Source organism: Cydia splendana, chromosome 25 (assembly GCF_910591565.1).
Source record: "Cydia splendana chromosome 25, ilCydSple1.2, whole genome shotgun sequence".
Classification (NCBI taxonomy): domain Eukaryota; kingdom Metazoa; phylum Arthropoda; class Insecta; order Lepidoptera; family Tortricidae; genus Cydia; species Cydia splendana.
In genome coordinates this window covers 2,041,603-2,064,096 of record NC_085984.1, presented here as the reverse complement: position 1 = coordinate 2,064,096, position 22,494 = coordinate 2,041,603, and the positions used below count along the sequence as shown (strand labels likewise).

The 22,494-nt window shown below is 36.1% G+C and overlaps 1 protein-coding gene and 1 non-coding gene across 2 annotated transcripts; one reads left to right on the top strand and one right to left on the bottom strand.

The window, feature by feature from the left end:
• Positions 1-3,706: 3,706 nt before the first annotated feature.
• Trnat-cgu (transfer RNA threonine (anticodon CGU)) lies at positions 3,707-3,778 on the top strand. Its single transcript has one exon. It is a non-coding gene; the product is annotated as a tRNA-Thr (tRNA).
• Positions 3,779-5,193: 1,415 nt separating this feature from the next.
• On the bottom strand, positions 5,194-7,040 carry LOC134802691 (ephrin-B2a-like). The gene has a single exon (XM_063775330.1). It carries the CDS (start codon positions 6,431-6,433, stop codon positions 5,648-5,650), a length of 786 nt encoding a protein of 261 aa, XP_063631400.1. The 5' UTR covers positions 6,434-7,040; the 3' UTR covers positions 5,194-5,647.
• Between the last annotated feature and the right edge of the window lie 15,454 nt (positions 7,041-22,494).

The following is a 22,494-nucleotide window of genomic DNA, read 5'->3' as shown; positions in this document are numbered from 1 at the left end:
GTTTTAACGAATACTCTTGATCCATTTTTCGATCTTTGCTTAGCATAATATTGAATTTGGAGGCGAAAATTGAAACATTCTCTACACTTTTCAATTTAGGTAATGGATTAGGTAGATTTTTAAAATGTTAAAAATTATTGGAAACCTTTAATGGAATATTCAAGTAAGACATTTAATATTAGCATTAATATGTCTTTAGAATTCGTGGCAACTCAAAAAATGTGTCTACACTAGGTACCTAATAATTATAGAGTCGGATTCATGGCATTTGGTAAAGATCAAGTGTGAAACTGAAAATATCCTTCCACACTTTGTCCAGTTAAATTCGGTGCAGAGTTAGCTTTGACGGACTCTACCTGATTTTTTACATTCGTCTAGCTAATTACTAAGACACCGTTTTATTTCTCACTAATTGATGTCCATCTATTTGTTTCACTTTGTTTTGTTTCTTTATTTAAACTGAGGGTGACCTTTAGACCAAAATTCCAGAGCTTTTGTTAGCATTAAATAAATCTTGACTATCCTATCCTTTTAAAATTTCACAATCACACGGTAATACAAATGTCGTATAGGACATTCTCGGTGATGGCACTTACGGCCTTTAGATCCAATAGATTTTTGTTTAGTTTGAAATAAAAATAGATCCACTCAGAAGGTAAGCAAGCTTAATAGCCTGGGGCCATAAAAGAACATTAATTCTGTGTTTGGAACACAATGCATTAAAACAATGTCAGCGCTCAGGTTGTTTTAACAAATTTGACGCTTTTGGTTTGGCTTTTACGATCTTAAAATGGCTGTTACGTCAATTTGGCATATAAAATGATAAAGTAAGCAATTGACGTAGCAGTAATTTATGTAAAGCTGAATAGTGCTTTCATAATAATGGAGCGAAGTTTTCAGAATTCTAATAGGTATGAATAATATCAATATATTTCATGAATCATAACGATACAAAGAAAAACTCATTATGATGTTTTCTTTGTACCTAAATCCCAACATGACAAGCATACTTCTATTTTATAGTTACTGTTTGAAATCACTTTTATTATTGTTGTATTATTCGAGTTAATAAAACGCGTTTCATGGTTATTCTTATTACTGTATGGGTCATAAATCTTGTGAATTATTAACGTAACTACAGCTATGTATTAAATCTCTCCGTATTTTATGAAACAGTATTTAATCGTTTTAATCGCATATCATTTCATAAAACGATTGAAATTAATGTGTCATCACTGACACAACAATTCTTTAAACGTATGCGCCTAATATGGCTAGGTACTTACGACATTTTACTTACAGTTGTCTTTTTTGCACTTACAGCATTTCGTATGAAATCAAGATTTATGAACACACAAGATGTTAAGACTTCTAAAGAAATTTCAAGACACTAAAATACAGGCTTCTTCAAAAAAGGATTACACAGGTTTTTAAAGTGTCGGCAACGCAAGTGACTCACCCAGGGTTGCAAAGCGTCCATAAGCTACAGAAACCGTTTAACGTCAGAAAGGAAGTATACTTGTTTGCCACAGTCATAGTAAAAATATAACCATTTAAAACACAATTATTGAAATACTCAAGCAAGACGCTTGTAAAATTATCTGTAAAATTCTTTTTAGATCTCCAGCAATTAGGCCTTTTGAAACTCTAGTTTAAATGGATTTTATGATGTCAATTTATAAACAATATGGCCGATAGTAATTGGATACTCCTGTTCCATTTCATTTAGTCGTTCCACTTTAACTTTTACTTTTAAATTGGAGTAATAAACCTACAAATGCTGGGTTATTTTTAAACTTCTTGGACGTTTCTACCTGCTCCTATGATTGTTACCATTCCTAACCTATATTTTGTGAATGGGTCGAAAAAAGGGCCCGAAGACCATTTATCTTTGTCTGTCAGTTCTGCTGTCTCATATTGTAGTTTGAATTGATTATATAGGGTACAATAAATTATATTAACTGCGTAGATATCTGGAGAATGCTTTAGAGATGTGAAGTTCATTAATGTAAATTGTTACTTACAAAAATTCAAAAAGATGGACACAAGAGTTGAAGTCACGCACACAACAACGAAATCATGTAAAGTCAGAGTATTCTTTTTTTCGTACCGATAGCAAGTTTTTTTTTTTTTTTAATTTATTTCAAAAAATATACTTATGTTTAGGTATACAAAAGTTTCGCCAAACTGTAGACAGTTTGTTGGCGAATAGTTGAACTGCCAACTGCAAGATGGACCAAAAAGTTTCAACACGATTTTTTTTTTAAGCTTTATATCGTGCGCTTAAGTCATATTCACTCATTCATTCAATACTGTTTTTGCGTTTAGTAGTCTATGTAGCTGTGTGTGTAATCTTTCACTTCAACTCTCCTGCCGATACCTATACCTGGCTCAATAGTGATTTTCAATTTAATGTTGGTGATAAACTAGTACATGACTTGCTTAATAGTAAGCTGTATAGATAGCCTATGGATGCTTTTTACTCTGGTGTCAAATAAAATGCAGCGTTAAATGAAAGTATCATTTTAAAAGACAACTTTTATAATATTTAACGTATATTTTTTCTAGAAATAAATAGCTATTCTGATCAAAAGACTGATATTGAGTTTGTATCCAAAGCATTATCATAAAGGCACCTTAAATCCAAGATGGCGGGCGAATGCAAATAACTGTAATCAAGTCGCTAACGGGTTTGGCCGGTTGGCCCAGTGTTTAAAGGCATAGGTCGTGGGTTCGAGTCCCGGCTGTTTTATATGAAAGGGCATTTGAACAGCAACACGTGTGTGACACCCGTGGTCTTAGGCTACTGTAACAGATTTAAAAAACTGGTAATTTATTAGGCCTTTTTAAGAAGTCGTTGATTAAAATGTTTTTGGAGAAGATATGTGCCGTTTTCAACCAAAAGGCTATTTATTGTCGGTCGTCAAGAAGGTGCTATTTCCTTATAGCTTCAATTTAAAATCGACCTTATCGACAAGTGACAATATGGTACCTTTTAGTCGATAACGTAACGTATGGGCGTTAAATCAATTAACTTTTACTATAATACAAAATAGGCGATTATTAATGAATAATATTAACATTCGCTTGCTTTGTATTCTTTCTACTTAAAATCATGATTTCTGATGATTAAATTGATAAATTTTAATGGTATCGTTTTTAACCATTCAAAGATGGCCAGACAAGGTTTGCGAACCTAAAAAAACTTTTAGGTTCGCAAACGTTGTCTGGCCATAAAAATTTGATTAATAAACATTAATCAAATTTTTATAGACATAATTGTTAATTAAATGAAACCAATCAAAATTCCGAAAGATGTTTAAGGAGATTTTGATTTAATAGCGATTTAACTAATAATTGAAACCGATGGTCCTGGGTTCGAATCCCGAAGAGATACCTATTTGTTTCTGTCTTGGGTGTTTTCTATGTACCTAATTAAGATTTTGTATATTACATTATATCGTTGTCTGAGCCACAACACAAGCATTCTTGACCTTACTGTGGGGCTTAGTCAATTTGTGTCCTATATTATTTTTATTTATTTTAGGCTCTCTGCCATTAAAATCTTAAAAGAGGCTTATACCACTCACGGTATTTTTATGCACTTTTTATGAGACCAGTAAAATCTGTATCTATGGGACTCTTAAATTCACATTTTAACATTTCATAGCAGTTTCAAGGAGAAAGCGAGTTTTTCAAATTTTGTGGCCGGGTGGTCTAGTGGTCAGGACGTTGGCCGCGTAGGCTGAAGAGGCGGGTTCGATTCCCGCCTCGGCCACCGGTGGACTTGGTCACTTTTTATTTTGATATCTATTTCAGCTTATAGCTTTCGTTGATGTCCTTCTATTACCTAGGTGGTTTGAGTTTAAAAATTTCTCTACCTATTTATAGCAACACCTTATTTTATTTTAGTTTTTAACAAGCAGAAACGTCTGCTAACGATGCTACTAAGCTTAGAATAAATTTGAAAGTGGAAAAATTACTGTCTTGGGACTCCGGTAGCCGTTTAAGAAGTGTAACACTCTTAAGGTAAATGTCGCTAGGGTCCCCTTGACCCGTAATTTTTATTTCAAGATGTATTCAGATTGTGACCTGTTTTATATCCCTGATACTAAAATGATTGTTTTATTTACTAATATTGAAGATTGCTGTCTCGTTTTAAACTGTTCTTATAACTTCTTCAAATAGTTGGAGTCTAAGTTAACTCTGCACTGATTTTGAATTGACAAAGTGTGAATGTGAAATTATTAACGTCTATTATAAATTTCATATTTTCACAGGAATTTAACGATTCTTCCAATCTTTCATTGCAAATTTCTGTGCAGAGCTTTTTTTCAACTCTAACGGGTGTCATATTTTCTACATTATCGTTTAAGGCCTGTTTTTCTTAATTGTCAATGGGTATTTTCTAGTGTAGTTTAAAATCCAACAGTTCCGTTCTTAATGACTACCTAAATTATCTGTCTATTTGCGTATGGCTAACAGAACCCGGACTATTTGAACTATTCAACTATTTGACTATCTGTATGTTTGTCTGTCAACACACTCATGGCACGGTGTGCTAAATGCTGTGATCTTAACAATGGTTTTGTTGATGTTTAAAATAGCAACCCTTGGAAAAATAAGTTTGACAGGGATGCTATTATGATGGACGAAATTCCACAATACGTAAAACTCGAACGCTTAGAACTGAGTCTTGTTTCTTCATAACTTAAAATAATTATTTAGAAATTGCTTTCTAGAATATAATATAACATAATATTAGTGTTATGTGTGTTTTCATATTAGAAGTTCTGTATCAAAGATAACATGTTTCTTTGACGGAATCTTCTTTAAGATAATTAAGGAGAATTTAAGACTCAGTTAAAAACGTGAGAATTTTTTCGAAACTCAAAAATTGAGGAATTTTGAGTATCAACATTCAAACCATTGAATTGTATATCAAGTCTTGGTCATTCTTTCAGGTGTTTGTACAAGACTTGTGTTGTTAAATTAGTTTTTATATCGAGCAAAGGCAGTTATTGATATTACTAGTTGGCTCGTTTTAAATTATCTATAAAAAGCAGAAATGCGAAATCAGTCGTTAAAGAAAGTATATTCAGAGGCGAAACTATGCATTTTTCAATATATGTAGACTTATATCACATAATAAAAGCATAATGAGTTAATTACATCCTAAATAAAACCAAAATCACAGTATTTCTGGACAATTTCATAACTTGCCCCTTATTTTTTTTCGTATAAATAATTTCTAACATACTTTTTTCAGGAAAAAAATTGTCTTTCGAACTAAATACAAACTACCTAATTCGTTCTAATCCCTATCCGTATCTAAGTCGTAATCAATCTTCATTGCATTAATGAAAATATAAAAAAATGCATATACCTAATGGTTTAAGAAACCTATTTTACCATTATACATGTTAACATTATATATATATTTAAATGAGTCCATAACTAGCTCCATTATATTAATTAGTAGGCCCAATACACTTATATTAATCACCTTTAGTGTTCACTGTTCACAGACCGTTCACGAGTAGACTAAAGAGTCGGGGCGGAGGTGGAGCGTGTGTAGCTGAGTGGTGTGTGTGGGGCATGGCTTGCCAAGGAGGTCTGGGCGCGGCGCACGCGTCCGGGCGCACATTCACCGAGCCAGGGGCGCCAGCACCGCGCTAGCAGCCAAAGCTAAAGCCAGCGAAGACGCCAGCGCAGCCCCACGGGAATAACTCAGCTCCTCGCTCTTCACCACCTCGTTCGGCGATTTGTCGTACTTGTGCGTCTTCTTAGGCTTAATCGTCGTCATTACTGTTGTTGTTGTTGTTGTGGTCGTAGTTGTGGGCGGCGGCGGAGGCGGAGGAGGCGTGGGCTGAGGAGGAGGGACAGGAGACTGCTCCTCCGGCTTGCAGCACACCCGGAAGACCAGCTTCATGTTGTGACTTAGACAACGGCCTCCGATCCGTCTGTGCAAATCGTCTTTGCTTGACGTCGATATGAAGTAATAATCTTTACCAGGCAGAAATTCTAGGCCTCCTGGTTGGGGCGTGAACGGGCGGAACGTTATAGTGAAAAACATCAGCTTATGCGGCTTGTCGCATATAGCTATTATACGTGGATTTGGATTCGTTATCCTACACGTATCGTACTCCTCTTTACTCACATTATATATTATATACTTCTCCGTGTCCTCCTCAAAAGTCCCCGGAGTATATACAGGGCATATTATGTTAACTTGGTCGTATTCGAATTGGGGATTGCCATTATTCAAATCGAAGACATGATCTGTATTGTCTATTCTAAATATGCTGTTAGTTGTGTTCCAATGGATGTAGAAACTCTTTGCGAGGTTCCCCATAGCGCTTTCTACGAAGAATATTAGTACAATTACAGTCCACGGCGTTTGGCGCAGCCCGAGATAACCGAGGGACACCATTCTGTAGCCTTTAGTTCACCAAAGCATTATCCGATCGAAATATTATTTAGCATCCATCCGCTCTGACGCTACCGATCCATAATCCGTGCACAAACACATTATCTCGCGTTTTCCATGTTAAAAACACAACACTTTACACATAAAACACAACCAAATCCGTTTTCAACACTGCGAGTCCACCATATTTCTTGTCCGCTGTGAGATTCTATTCATCGATAAAGCAAAATTCCATGGTACGTGGCCGCTCTAAAGCGATCGAATACGTGTTTTAAAACTGCTAAACACTGGTTTAAACACTTCACTAATAACGCTTTAATCCATAAGCGTAGCGAAAACGTTGGAATTAATCAATACATCACAGATTTTTTTACAATACTGAGGTGTTCTTTGTATTGGGGGTGGGACGCGGAGCGGCGCGGACACGTATGCTCGGGGCGACGGCGGCCGGACTACTGGCTGGAATGCAGTCGGTACGCATGCGACAGCTCCCCTCCCGCGCCGCGCAGCCGCGTCCCCTTGGGGCGCGTTCGCTGTAGAGCTTTTGAAAGCGTCGGTATTATTCGAGACCCAATGGTATGAATATTGGGGCGCTGAACGCAGCGGTAACTCGTAGACTGAGGAAGGTGTGTAGTTCATATTGCACCTTTCTAAGTAATAAAGACCTTTGTAACAATACCTTAGCTAGGTGAGGAATGCTAGTGTTATAATATTACATGAAACTTCCTTATCGCTATTTCTTTTGATGTCTATGAGACTATTTAATTTATTGAGTAGGTAAACGACTTTTGCAAAAGCTTTTATGCTTTAGATAAGAATTAATGACAATTTTCTTTTATTGCGTGGTTAAAATGTTGTATTATATCACCAATCATATTAAATGACACATCAAATACATCCTTTGATCTTTTAGAAACAATAAAAATGTATTTAGAATATTTTATAACCTTACGGACAGTCATCTAATGGTTTATAATGGTGTGTTATGTAGGTATAATTAATTATTAAACTCAAATATATGTATATCTTACAAATTAGATTATTACATCTCAAAAAGTAGTCGTACATTTTTATTTTATAACATTGATGACCAAGAGTAGGTGCGCTAGGGATATGATTATGATTTGTTGAGACTAGTAGCGCCATCTACACTTTTTTCGTTGAAACACGTATTGTTTACAATAAAAATTCTTTGAAAATGTATCAAAAGTAGAAGTGTATGTTACGTGTATTGTTACAAGTAATAATTGCCGCTCTATTAATATACCTATCTAGAATCTAGATATACTTATATTAAGTAGAGCGATTATATCTAGATCTAACTATACCTATTTGGGAAAGGAATTTGTCTAGAGAAATACAGTGAGTATGCACTTTTGTCAACACAAAATATGAATGCCTACTCTGAAATGATACATTAAAAAAATAGAATAAATGGTCTAAACAGTATAATTTTTAATTAGTGCAAATCGCCACCCACACAGTAATTTTGAAGGGCAAATCTGTGAAAAAATCCTTCAGAAGAAGAAAACTTAATTATAATTAATTTAGTCTATACCCTGTCACCCACGCTAGTTAAACTTGCCTCTAGTTATCAAGGAGTGGGTAGTCTATGGTAATAGAGTTGTGATTTGTATGGAATCCCCGCTGAGCCTGATTTGTAGGTATTTTCCTGCAATTAGTTGCCTTTCAAGCGTCTACGTGACACGGTACGTTTACCGGAGATTTATAAGGTGTTTACAGCGTGTTACCTCGCTAATATTATAAATGCGAATTTGACTTTCTGTCTGTATGTCTCTTACTTCTGCAAGCTTTAACCACTGAAGAGATTGACATGAAATTCAAAGTTTGAGTCCTGAGAACGGACATAGGGTAGTTTTTATTAGATGGCTCGAATAGTGGTTTTCGCCGAATACCTACCGAATATTCGGCCCCTCCCTCGGCTCGGCCGAAGCGCTGAATATTCGGCGACCGAATTATCCGGCATGACATGCGAACATTTTGAGTCACAATTATTAGGTTTGAAAACTGTTCGCCAACAAAACACAACGCATGTGAAGATATAGACTTTCATCATATTCCTCGCGTTGTCCCGGCATTTTGCCACGGCTCAATGGAGCCTGAGGTCCGCTTGGCAACCAATCCCAAGAATTGGGGGTGGCACTAGTTTTAACGAAAGCGACTGCCATCTGTCCTTCCAATCCAGAGGATAATCTTGGCCTTATTGGGATTAGTCCGCTTTCCTCACGATGTTTTCCTTCACCGAAAAGAGACTGGTAAATATCAAATGATATTTCGTACATAAGTTCCGAAAACCTCATTGGTACGGTCAGTCAAGAAAGTGGTCGTGGTTGGTGGTAGACCACTTTCTTGGCTGACTGTACGACCCGGGGTTTGAACCCGCGACCTCCGGATTGAAAGTCGTACGCTCTTGCCGCTAGGCTACCAGTACTTTTTAGGGTTCCGTACCCAAAGGGTAAAAACAGGACCCTATTACTAAGACTCCACTGTCCGTCTGTCCGTCTGTCTGTCACCATCACCAGGCTGTATCTCATGAACCATGATAGCTAGACAGTTGAAATTTTCACAGATGATGTATTTCTGTTGCCGCTATAACAACAAATACTAAAAAGTACGGAACCCTCGGTGGGCGATAATATTAAAGACTTTGTCACACAATTAGAAAAGCCTTATGAATTCGTCAATACCATTATTCCGGTCTGATTCCCCCGTAATATAATTAGTATTATTTTAATCTAATTAGTACTGTGCGTAGGTCAAATGACAAACTCATGCTTATTTAAAAAACCGGCCAAGTGCGAGTCGGACTCGCGCACTAAGGGTTCCGTACCATTACGCAAAAAACGGCAAAAAATCACGTTTGTTGTAATATTGATTGATTGATTGATTGATTTTATTTTGTTTTTAGTATTTGTTGTTATAGCGGTAACAGAAATACATCATCTGTGAAAACTTCAACTGTCTAAGCTATCACGCGGTTCATAAATACAGCCTGGTGACAGACAGACGGACGGACGGACAGACGGACAGTGGAGTCTTAGTAATATATAGTTGCGAGTTTATTTAACTTTTAAGGTTGGGACCAGAAGTAAGTATAGTCCGGCAAACATAACTATCTGCCCGATTCGAACTTTAAGATACGTCAAATATTACGACAAGATACGATATGGATTAGATATGTCAGTGACAAAAGTGACGTTTCTTCAAACAAAAACGCCAGTTTTGACACTGACATAATAATATCTAATCTATATCGTATCTTGTCGTAATATTTGACGTATCTTAAAGTTAGAATCGGGCCGTATCAATAAATAAGAGCAAAAACTACATTCATCCCTTTCCTTCGGGTGCTAGTACTACCGTAAGTACAATTTTAAGTAAAGTATAATTTTCTTTTTATTTTCTTTTCCTTTTGTAAGAATTTGATATGTTTTCTGAAAGAGCTACGTATTTGTATAAAGTTATGTACTCACTGAGTATAATTGCATGAATTCTATAGTAATTCAAATTGTATTTTTCTTAATTACTCGTAATGCATGTTAATTATAAGATGTAATAATGTTTTGAAAAGATGTGTCCCGCCGAGTTTGTTGCCGGTCCCATATTGGGATACCCTCCTCCAATTGATGGGGGATTTAAATCTTCTCGAGGCAGAGGTGTACGGTTGGAGCCGGTAAAGGTTTATTTGACGTTCATAAGCGCATTGTAATATGCCTACTTGAATAAACTATTTTTTATCTTTTATCTTTTTATCTTTTACTGTATAAGCCCTAAGTCTAAATAAAGCCAGACTTGTCCTGTGAGCACTAAGTATGACTAAGCACATACCCACAGTGTTTTAAAAGTATAGGGTTGTTTAAAATTTCACAATGCATTAGTAACACGAGAACGGTATGTTTGTTTACTTTATTGATAGCCAACGTGCTGTTAGGGCGTGTGCACACGGACAGACATAATGTTGGCGATTTTCATATCAGGTGCATTGGTAAAACCTTAAAGTAATAGCACATTACGATACACATGCGAAAAATAGCAAATTCGACACGAGTGGTGAATTACCTATTCGCAAATGTATCGTATTAACGTTTAACAATACATATGGCCCCTTAAGTTTTCGACATAGTTACGTAATGTGCTAATTTTTGCACTAGTGCGGTAAAGTAGCACCATATGTACTGTAATAGTACATTACGATACAAGTGTGAAAAATAGGAAATTTGAAACGAGTGGCGATAAATTAAACACGACCGATATAAATACTGATAACATTTAATTTCTTACTTGTCACACCGTTGTGGTGTGGGGCGTTTATGAGACTCAAACTGTTAGTGTAGAAACACGAAATATATGCTGAAATAAATGAAAACAATGTAAAGTGCCAAAACGCAGACATATTTAGCAGCTCACTAAGATTGTTTAAAAAAATAGTTTTTTCTTCTTTAAAATAAAAAAACACCTGTATGACCACCTAAATTAAGATTTCCTCACATATCTCGTCACACATACTAGTACATATGCATGTCATTTATACGTAGTAATAAGTTTTTATTATAATATTTGTTTACATATAGGAAACTATAACTTTATTACTAGAAAAATGTTACTCTATATACTTATCTGTTTTATAAGACTGATTGTTTCTTAATAAAAAAAAATAAAAAAATGTACGTGTCATTATCCATCCCTTAATACTATTGTTTGTGTATAACATAATATACCTACTTAAGAAATTATCTTAATTTTAATTGCGGCTGTTCTCCTTCCTATCACGTGTAGGTTTTTTTTGTTTTTTATCTTTGTCATTGTATTCTTGTAGGTACATAGGTATATGTGTGGCAATAAATCATTATAATCATTATAAATATTAACATTACATAGGTAATAAATAAGTAGTAATCAGACATTACTTGAATAGCAAAACTTATAAAGTATTATTAAAATTAAGTATAAACTAGGTGCGGCCACAGAATAAATAATAGTACTATAGTTCGTTTTTTTTAACATTAGAAATAAGGTAAACAATCTTGTAGTGTCTTTTAATTGAAAAACACATTTTAAAAATAAGTTACGGCAAATACGTAACAATTATGAATCTAATACGATCATTTATATTCTTCTGCTTTCATAAGTAATAGTTACTGATTTTTAAAAAGCGTTTTTCAATTAAAAGACATGTCAAGATCGCTTACCTTCTTTGAAGTTCTTTCTAATGCTAAAAAAACTATAGGTACAGAAGATTCACTCTCTAACAAAACGCGTCTGTTACGATTAGGACAATATGACCGCTAGGTGGCGCAACCGCCACGCGCGGCCTATGTCTAGCCAAGTAGCCACCAAAATTGGTGTGGGACGGATCTACTTGTAGCTACTTGTTGCGACGCGACGAAATCGCGGAGTGAGCCACGCCTGGTGCGGTGCACATTCCTCAGTGTGTACCGAGCCTTACATAGCTTTTAGCACTTTTTAGCGACCACACTGTGTGCCGACGAGAATCACTTTATTGCTCGATAATTTCATAAACGTGTATTGTGAAATTCATTGTGGACATTATTGTGTCACAATAACATGTTATTTCAAGTTATAAATTTACTTGACAACACAATGTCAAAAAATAAACAATTAATAATAAATACATATGTACCTAAAAACTAAGAAATAAATAAGCAATTAATTCTAAAACAATGAAATACAATCTACATCTTCTCATCATCTTGGCAACTCACATCCTCGAAGGTTAACAAACTAGAGTTAAACCAAGAAAAGTCTGCAGCGATTTTGATAGCCCACGCAGTGCAAGTTTATATACGTCATAATTTCATAGAAGTTCGACGTTTAAAATAACACTACGTGGGCTATCAAAATCGCTGCAGACTTTTCTTGGTCTAACTCGAATAAACTACACATCTAGTGCATAATTGTTTTCCATCGTATTTTCTCGGGAACGTTCGTATTTAATTTGTCATGCTACTTCAGTCAACCTCAGTACATTTTGTACCGAGTCTGACTGAAATAGCAAGACACGTTCGTACGTTTCCGTGAAAATACGATGTAAAATAATTATGCACTACATATGTAATAGATCACAGAAATAAAGTAGGGAAATTACAGACAATTATTTGTTGAGTTTTTTGACTTACCTATGTTTTTTTGAATTTGATATTGGAAAATCTGCCGCTGAACAGCCTGTATACATTCAGCTTTAAATCAAACAGCTTTTCAATAGGGTATTATACTGTATTTAAATTAAATTATTTCACACCATGCGTGAAATAAAGCACCAGTACGGCTACCACCAGTTTTGACATTGACATAACGCTCACGTTTACGTAACTTACTTTCTATGCATCTCGCTCGTACTCGCATATGCGAGCAATAGTGGAAGCGAGTTGTACAGAAAGTAAATTACGTAGACGTGAGCGTTATGTCAATGTTAAAACTGATGGTAGAGGCTCAGATAATTATTAGAAAAACACGGATAGGAGTTATTTTTAAACACACGTTCTATTTAATAAATCGGATAGAAATATAAAAAGTAGGTGAGTTGACCGTGACGTCATTGTGTAATGTTTCATATAAATTCCATATTAGCAAATCGTTTTGACAGTTCACAGTTCAGTTCTAAAAATAAACTTATTTGACTAGAATGAGAATACCCTATCACATATTTAAAAGACAAATAATTGTTAAGTTTTTTTACTTACCTTACCTACCTATGTTTTTTTTAAATTTGATATTGGAAATCTGCCGCTGAACACCCCGTACTAGCTTACGCCAACCGCTTTTCAATTTAACCGCGTATAATACGATGTAAAATAATGTAATGTCCGAATTTCTATGAATATGCAATCCCTCTATTTGGAAGTCGGTTAAAAATAAAACGGGCGAGCGTCCAGCTAAGCGAGGCTTGAAACTACTCCTGTTTGTCAAAACCTGGTATACAGCTTTCTCTGTAACACGAGTAAATAATGAATACATACTGACAGGGTGTTAATTTAGTCACCTGCAATAATTTACGGGGATATATAGGTTATACTTAGCCACTTTTACTATAGGAACAACACAGAAATCGCGAAAAAAAAATGGACTCTCCCATATATCTTGGATGGCTGATGTTGATATTTTTTATGGGAGAGTCAATTTATTTTTGTGTGTAATTATATACAAACCTTCCTCAAGAATCAATCTATCGATAGGTGTAAAACCGCATGAAAATCCGTTCAGTAGTTTTTGAGTTTATTGCGAACATGCAAACAGACAGACGCGGCGGGGGACTTTGTTTTATAAGGTGTAGTGATTATCATCTCTATACTGAAAATTATCTGTAAGTGTCTTATCTTTACATAAATAACAGATAAAGTAAGGGCAAATCGCCTCGCGTGGTACGGGCATGTGATGCGGAGGGATGAAAGTCATGTGACGAGAAAGGTATTACGAATGAATGTGGAGGGAAGTACGAGAAGAGGAAAACCGAGGAAAAGGTGGATGGACTGTGTGAGAGATGATATGAAACGAGCGCGAGTGAATGATGAGATGACGGGCGAGAGAGAGGTGTGGAAGAGAAAGACATGTTGCGCCGACCCCAAGTGAATGGGACAAGGGCAAGAGAATGATGAAGTATCTCATCTTTACGATTAGTACAGGCAAAAAGAATAGATAGTACGAGTATAGAGGGGTCCTGTCATTGTAAATTTTGTAGTCACAGTAAATTTACTGCCATCTATCGACACACGACTAAAACTCAAAATGAAAACGTATAAAGTTATCAAAAAATGTATATATATGGATAAATGATTTTATTATTTTTATATCATTTTGATCCATGTTCATTCAACTAATATCTATGTGTTAAAATTGTTAAATATGAAACGGTGTTGTCACGCCATCTAGCCGAGGATAGGCTAAAGGTGTGTGCGCCATCTATTCGAGAATGACTTTTGCTTCAATTCCGAGGCACGTTTTTTCCTTAGACTTTATTCGTCTTATACGAAGTTAGATATGTCTTTGGTACAGGTAAAATTCAAACTAGATTTTTAAGCGTACCTGAGCGTTTTTTTATTTTTTGCAATTTTTAAATATTGTTTTTTTTTTGCCACTTTTGTGTTATTTCTACTCAGAATCACGAGCTCTTTCGATCCTAATGGGATAAAAAAATGTCCCAGTTTACTTTGTATGGCGGTTGTTGTAGGGCACTTTTTTTCTCCTATTTTAAAGGGCTCGCGATCCTGACTAGAAATAACACAAAAGTGGCAAAAAAGGTCACAATATATAAAATGGCAGAAAATAAAAGAAACGCTCACCTAATATAAAATGCGTATGACCCGAATACTAAAGTGTAATGTGGTTATAGACCGAAAAGAAATTGTAGAAATTAAAAACATGGCAACATCGTAGTGTCCCTTTCAAATCAATCTAAGAAAACGGGACGACACTACGATGTTGCCACTTTTAATTTCTACAATTTCTTGTCGGTCTAATACTTTGATTGATTGACGTGCGGTGACAATGATATTTAAAATGGCAGCTAGCGGTCAAAAGATAAGATAGGTGTCCTTTACCAGGTTGTAGCTCAGTCCAATCGATCTAGACAGACAAAACTTTTAGACTGTCCGTCTAAAAATAAATAACGACTGGATTTCAGCTAGCCTTGTATGTAGCGGTCCGGGCACGAAATCTGGCCACATAATGTATTTAAATGTAGCTTTAAACGAAAAGGTTAGTCCGGTCAAAAGAGTTTATTGTTTATTTATTAACCAACTTATATAAGTACATACTGTTTAATCGTATGGCATAAATACAAAAATAGGTAATTTTATACAATAATATAAAAAAAATTAAACATCAACATTCAGGGTTCTGAGCCAAGCAGCTGCGTCGGGTGTGAGATGCAGCAGATCTTCTGGCTCCAATTTCACCACGGTGACAGGTGCGACAATTGTAAAACATCACTGTTGCTGACGTCACAGGCATCCATGGGCTACGGTTACCGCTTACCATCGGGCGGGCCGTATTCCTGTTTGCCACCATCATTGTTTTATTAAAAAAAACTTTATTTTTAAAACATTTATTTACATACAATATATATACAGTGGTACTACTAAACGAAATTAATAACTAGCTTAAATCTAAAATAGGCCCTTGAGGCATTGTACCAAGGATGCTGGCGGCATTTCCTCGCTGTATCGCAATGCTGATACGTTGTGCGAGGTAGCCGCCAGCTCTTCGGTCACCAGTTACGTCAACCAGACGCTTCGCGATTTCTGCGAACAACTTATGCGCGCTGGGACCCCATGGACCTAGAGTTTCAACACCAAATGGTACAAAATGGTACTCTCTACCGAGGCTCTTATATTTGTTACGTTTTAGAATTTCGGCGCTTTCCGCCGCTCCGCCCGCTTTTACAGTAGTCCGTTGGAGGTGGGACGGTGCCAGTGTGTCTACGCAGGTAGCATCCCACACCAACATCCGTCCCAAGCTCCAAGGAACTAAGGACACTCCATCGGGCCTCTTGCCATCATCTCTGATAATGCCAGTCGGCTCAAGAAGAGCAGGCACATTGATGGTGGCAAGAGACCGACGGACTATGTCATTAAGCGACGCATGTCTCGAAAAACGGCCTGCACTTTTTTGACAAGATAATCCATGGTGTCCCAGTCGGTCCACGTCCGTGCCACAAGAGCATATGTGTGGCGTACACACCGAAACCCCGAGTCGCAAACCAGTCGCCAATCTAAGGGAGGCCGGATCCAAGAAAGTACCAGTATTGGGCGAAGGATGGGCATGTAGCCAGTAACCGGCTTCCCGGGCTCCGACCGCCAAAAGCCTCGCGCGGTCTGGACCTGTACAGTTGTTTAGGAGAGTATTGTAAGTTAAGTTGTAACAAGAAACACTACAATTGTCACGAAATTCCGACATATACCTCATTACCTGTCAAGAATTACCTACAATTCTTCTAAATCTTGACAATTGTCAGAAACTTCGCAAAAGAAATATCTGTTTTTTTCCGATATAATAAAGTTTTTAAAAAAAATACAATGATGGTGGCAAACAGGAATACGGCCCGCCCGATGGTAAGTGGTAACCGTAGCCCATGGATGCCTGTGACGTCAGCAACAGTGATTTTACAATTGTCGCACCTGTCACCGTGGTGAAATTGGGGCCTGGTGGCCCTTGGTATGAATGGAGGGGGCAGCGCTGGATAATATGTTCCATGGTCTGGTCCTCTTCGCCGCAATCACACAGAGCTGAGTCCCATATAAATACTTACAAATACCTATACCAAATATAATTATGTAGGTACCGAGCGTTAGTGAACGTCTCCGTTTCAGCTTCGGCAAAACATGCTTTCGTATATCCTGTCCGGGTGTTCTACTGTACTACAGGTCGCAAAACCCACGTTGCGTTACTCGTGAAATTTTAGTGAACAGGTTCGATGATTAATTACCTACAATTTTATAGGTACTTAATTTAGTTTTTGTTTTTTTTTTCTATATGGTGGAACCACCCTGCCATACTGCCATGCCGGCTGGGAATACTTTTCCAATTACTGATAAGTACATAAATATTACATGTTCACGTTTTTGAAGAGTGTTTCAATCTTATTGTTCTATACCTCTATATAGAGATATGTATATCTAACACTTTAAACTCTCGCGTTTTGTACACATATCTACGCAAACGGGTCTACCGCGATATAATTTCATTGTTTTTACCTTCATTGTCTTTCCGTGACCACAGCTGGTGAAACGACGGAATTTAAGGTAAAAACAATGAAATTATATCGCTGTAGACCCGTTTGTGTAATTAAAGATATGTAGGTATGTATATCTGTTTTTGTTAAGTTATTACAATATACTTTTGAAGCGTAGTCTGATGCGCTATTTGTTTCTGACTAAATAATTGCGTAATTTAATTAATAAATTTACATTAAGTATCCGAATTGAGGCTCAGAACTGAAATAATTATTTAAATTTTATTGCCTGATTTGTATAAACTCTTAGTCTAAAAATCCTGAATTTAATTTATCTACTTTTATATCTAATAAAAGTAATAAAATTGTCTCATGATATAACATAGCATGTACTTATCTAAATGTATTTTCGTCTAAATACAAATTAAATTTATTTCAGGTAACAGTAAGATTTTTTACAGCCTATTACTGAAAATATACAAAAAAGTAAGGTTTGCCATAAAACAAACCTAACCTAACCTAATCTATCTATATAGAATAACCTTACGAGAATCCTGAAAAGTTAACGGTTTCAGTTTTATGACTAATGTTAATATGACAAACAATACATTATGACTTAAAACTTTATGGGAAACAAAGGGACCCCATATTATACATCTCGTTGTCTGAGTAGGTACCCACAACACAAGCCTTCTTGAGCTTACCGTGGGGTTTAGTCAATTTGTGTAAAAATGTCCTATAATATGTATTTATTTGTTTTATTTATTTATCATAATTTTCAGTGACTGACGATACATGTAGGTATTGAAAAGTTACGCGTTTCTGAGAAAAACCAATTATGAGTTATGACTAACGAAAATTCGGACAAACAATACATTATGACTTATGTAAAGTTCCGAAAAACTCATTAGTACGCGCCGGGGTTTGAACCCGCGACCTCCGGATTGAAAGTCGCACGCTCTTACCGCTAGGCCACCAGCGCTTCAGCTCAATTACTCTTATGTGAGAAGACCTATGCTCAACAGTGGAATCTCTATTACCATCCATATTTAATATTATAAGTATGAAAGTGTGTCTGTCTGCCTGTCTGTTACCGGGTGTGCCATCGGCGCAATCCGAACATTAAGATACGTCAGTTAATAGATCTAGAAACGATATGCACGTATTGGATATGTCAGTGTCAAATGTGACGTTTCTTCAAACAAAAACGTCACTTTTGACACTGACACATCTAATCCAAATCATTTCTAGATCTATTAATTGACGTATCTTAAAGTTCGGACTAGCAAGCGCAGCGTAGGACGTCCACTCACAAGATGGACAGCCGACCTTGTTAAGGCCGCCGGAAGACGCTGGATGCGGGTCGCTTCCAACCGGCACGTATGGAGGTCCAAGGGGGAGGCCTATGTTCAGCAGTGGACGTCTTATGGCTGAGATGATGATGATGATGATGATCTTAAAGTTCGAATCGGGCAGTACTATAAGTTACAAACTATGACGTGATCGTGTGAGAGACAATGTGTATACATTTCTGCAAAACAGCTGCAATCCCAGATTTGCGTCAGTGTTATTTACAAAACAGTTGTGGGAAAGATGCGCAGGCGGCGTTCTCTGAACGAGAACACCCTGTTTGTAAATCATGGAATGTTGTTACTAACAATCGTTCATCTAATAAAGTGTAATAAGTAATAACAAATACTTTTTATTGCACACCGCAATACAAAAAATAATGCTATCGATATTAACTCACATTTATAGACGGGTCTATCGCGAATTTATTTTATAGGTAACCTTTAATTTTTCACTGGTAAAACTGTAAACTGGTCACTGGTGGATAAATCTTAGTTAATACGTGTTCAAAACGCGATTGTTTTAAATATTATAGTGCTATCAATTTCTTCATTTCATATGTTAAATTATTAAATTGAAATATAATGTTATATTATGATACAAGTGCGGAAAAGAGGAAATTCGAAACGAGTGTCGTTAAATTGATACACGACTGAAGGGAGTGTTGTAAATCGATACGAGTTGCGAATTACCTACTCGCACGTGTATCGTACAACGTTTTACATCAAACATCAACATTAACATCAAACATCAACATTTATTCAGCAAATAGGCCACAAGGGCACTTTTACACGTCAACATTGAATTTACATACAAGCAAAAATAATAAAATAACAATACATCCACATTTTTATAAAATAAAACTAACAATTCAAACTAATGTATTACAATTACTTAGAGATGTATATGGTCTCTTAATGTCGAATTACATAAAAAACCTATAATATTAATATAAAAAAAAAATACAGACAAAGACACAAAAAAAAATCTATAACATTTAGAGGTGTAAATGTCTCTAGGTGTCAGAACTATAAGATTATATAGTTTATCAAATTATCTTTAGAGATGTATAGCGTCTCCTAAATCCTGTATAATTATAACACATTCATTGAAAGAAAAGAAACATACGAGATCAGAATGAGGCGTCTCACTGTAATTAATTAATAAAAATACAGTTACTAAGTATAATACCTCGTGTTAGCTTAAACAGACCAGTCTCCACAAACAGCACCCTTTCACGAGTATGACGTGTATCTAGTGTAACAGTACATACGGCCCTTTAAACTTTTGACATACGCACGGAAAGTACTCTACGTTTAAATTAACACTTGCACAATCTGGGCTGTCAAAATCGCTGCCAACTTAGCATGATGTAACTCTATAAAAGAATCTTGTCAGGCTTTATTTTACTACACAAACGCCCAGACAGGGTAAGAATTTGCCTTTGCGCCCTTTACGCTCAAATGCCTAAGCCCTATACGCCACTGTAATTCCTATACAATTAATCTCATCTAAATACCAGGATGTTTATTTGTTTGTCTGTCTGTCTAGCCTGCATTAGCATTGTTTCTAATTCTGGTGCAGACAGACATACGCGCGTAGTAACACTTACGCCAGACTATTGCGGTATACAAGGGGTTGCATAGTTTAAGATCGGTCTGGAGATATAGGTAAGGTTTACTCGGGTAATTCCGAATGTCGAAAACTGTCGGATAATTCCGAAAGAGACTTTTATTATGATGGAATTAAGGGTGATTTTCATCTGAATTTCGGAATTATCCGACATTCGGTAATACCCGAATACACCTTATATGTTATAGGTAAGTTTGTAGAAGTAAATGCCTATTTATTAAATTGTACAATTTAATAATGTCTAAAAATCGTGAAAGTTTACATCAGTGACCTACATATTTGTTTTACATGGGGGCAAATTGAGCGTTGCAAAGGGTTTAAACAAACTTTGCTATAGAGTGAAATACAAATTATTTACTAAATAAAACAATAAATAAACGTTTTTACGACGCCAACGCAAGGAAAACCATAAAAAAATACAAATCAAATTCAAATGAACACCATTAAACATTAATCGTTCAAGACTAACACTTAAATTTAAAGTCAATACTAACATGAAAATAATACCTATACTTACTCCAAATTTGCATGATATTATAGTTCGTTTTTTTTAGCATTAGAAAGAACTTCGCAGAAGTAAGCTTGTGGTTCCAAATCCGACACTTTTAGCGGTAATAATTTGAAGTAAATTATATGTATTGACCATGCTACATTAGATAATTCAATAATTATTAACAATTAAAGAGCCTGATAAAAACTGTATGCTTGCTTCTGTGGAGTTCTTTCTAATGCTAAAAAAAACGAACTTTTATAGTTTGCCACCCTTGTGCATAAAGTACAACTTTTTCATTAGTTACCATTACAGTTCCCAGGGTCCAAGCATCCACACTTTTCAAGGTAAAAAGTCTATCGGCCCAATTCGAACTTTTACATACGTCAGTTAATAGATCTAGAAACGATATGAATTGGATATAGATATACATAACTAACATTTTTGACGTTTTTTACCTTTTAATGCGGTTAGGTGCAGAAAAAAATAACGAATAGCATGCCATAATTGTGTCGCTTAACTTCAAACTCGGGTAAATCCATTCGACCCTCTCAGCAAATATCTACCCTATTACCTTTTCTTAGTACCAAAGTCGCATAATCTGACAGATGGATTTACCCGAGTTTGAAGTTAAGCGACTCAATTGTCTAAATATTAAATTATTTGTTACTTAGACAGTATTGATTCTTAAGCGTCGATATGTCAGTGTTAAATGCGACGTTTCTACAAACAAAAACGTCACAAAAGTGACACAACTAATCCATATCGTTTCTAGATCTATTAACGTATGTTAAAGTTCGAATCGGGCAGTATGTAAATTATAAAGTATATCTTGAGACGTATCTTCGGATGCCTACTGCTCATACCAATCCCAAGGGCCTGCCGGGCAACGCTGCCAAAACGACCGTGTCGTTCCCGATATATCCCGCATTACAACTATGTTACGTTACGTCACAGAGGTGTTTCTTTATTTTTAAAAACCGGATAAGTGCGAGTCGGACTCGCGCACGAAGGGTTTCGTACCACCTACGCAAAAAGCGGCAAAAAATCACGTTTGTTGTATTAAATATATTATATTCATTATATTCTGTAAGATAATATAATCTATAATCCCAATAAGGCCTAGTTTCCCCTCTGGGTTGGAAGGTCAGATGGCAGTCGCTTTCGTAAAAACTAGTGCCTACGTCAAATCATGGGATTAGTTGTCAAGCGGACCCCAGGCTCCCATGAGCCGTGGCAAAATGCCGGGATAACGCGAGGAAGAAGGAAGGAAGGGTAATATAAGCATGTCGTTTTAAAATGAGAGTCTTCGATTGTATAGAAGTGGCTTTTTGGCGGTCGGTTCGCGTGACTAAAGTTAGTACAATCACCTAAAAACCCAAAAAAACCGTTAGGTCTCATTAAATAAATTCTTCTCTCCTAGCCCTATCGTTTAGGAAAGGAAAAAACACGTCATTAAAAACAATCCGCTAGTTTATATGACATCATAAAACAATTGCAACTCGCAACCCATTAACGAATATTTAAAAAGAAAATTGTTAAACTTACCCTTTTGGCTGTATATTTTATGGTCTTTCTCTGATTGCCTAAAATAAATAAAAAATAGCTGCTCATGGAAAAAACAACCTTACTTTCAGACAATATAGTTGAGATTTGAATAAAAGGGCATTAAATGTAACTGTCAGTTCCGTGAAGTCAGTATAATGAATCTTATTGTTTTATTAATAGAGTTTAAATTACAAAAGGCATTTGTAGATAACTTTCTTTTGGTTTGCCGAAAGGGTGCAATAAATGTTTGTATGTCTGTTTGTGCATTGTTTAGAAACAGTTACGTAAAAAGGGTGATAAAGATCAGTTATTCGTAAAACACGTGCACTTTCTAGT

Bases quoted from the DNA above. Each gene is read 5' to 3' on its own strand.
- LOC134802691 (XM_063775330.1), bottom strand. From the start codon at position 6,433: ATGGTGTCCCTCGGTTATCTCGGGCTGCGCCAAACGCCGTGGACTGTA.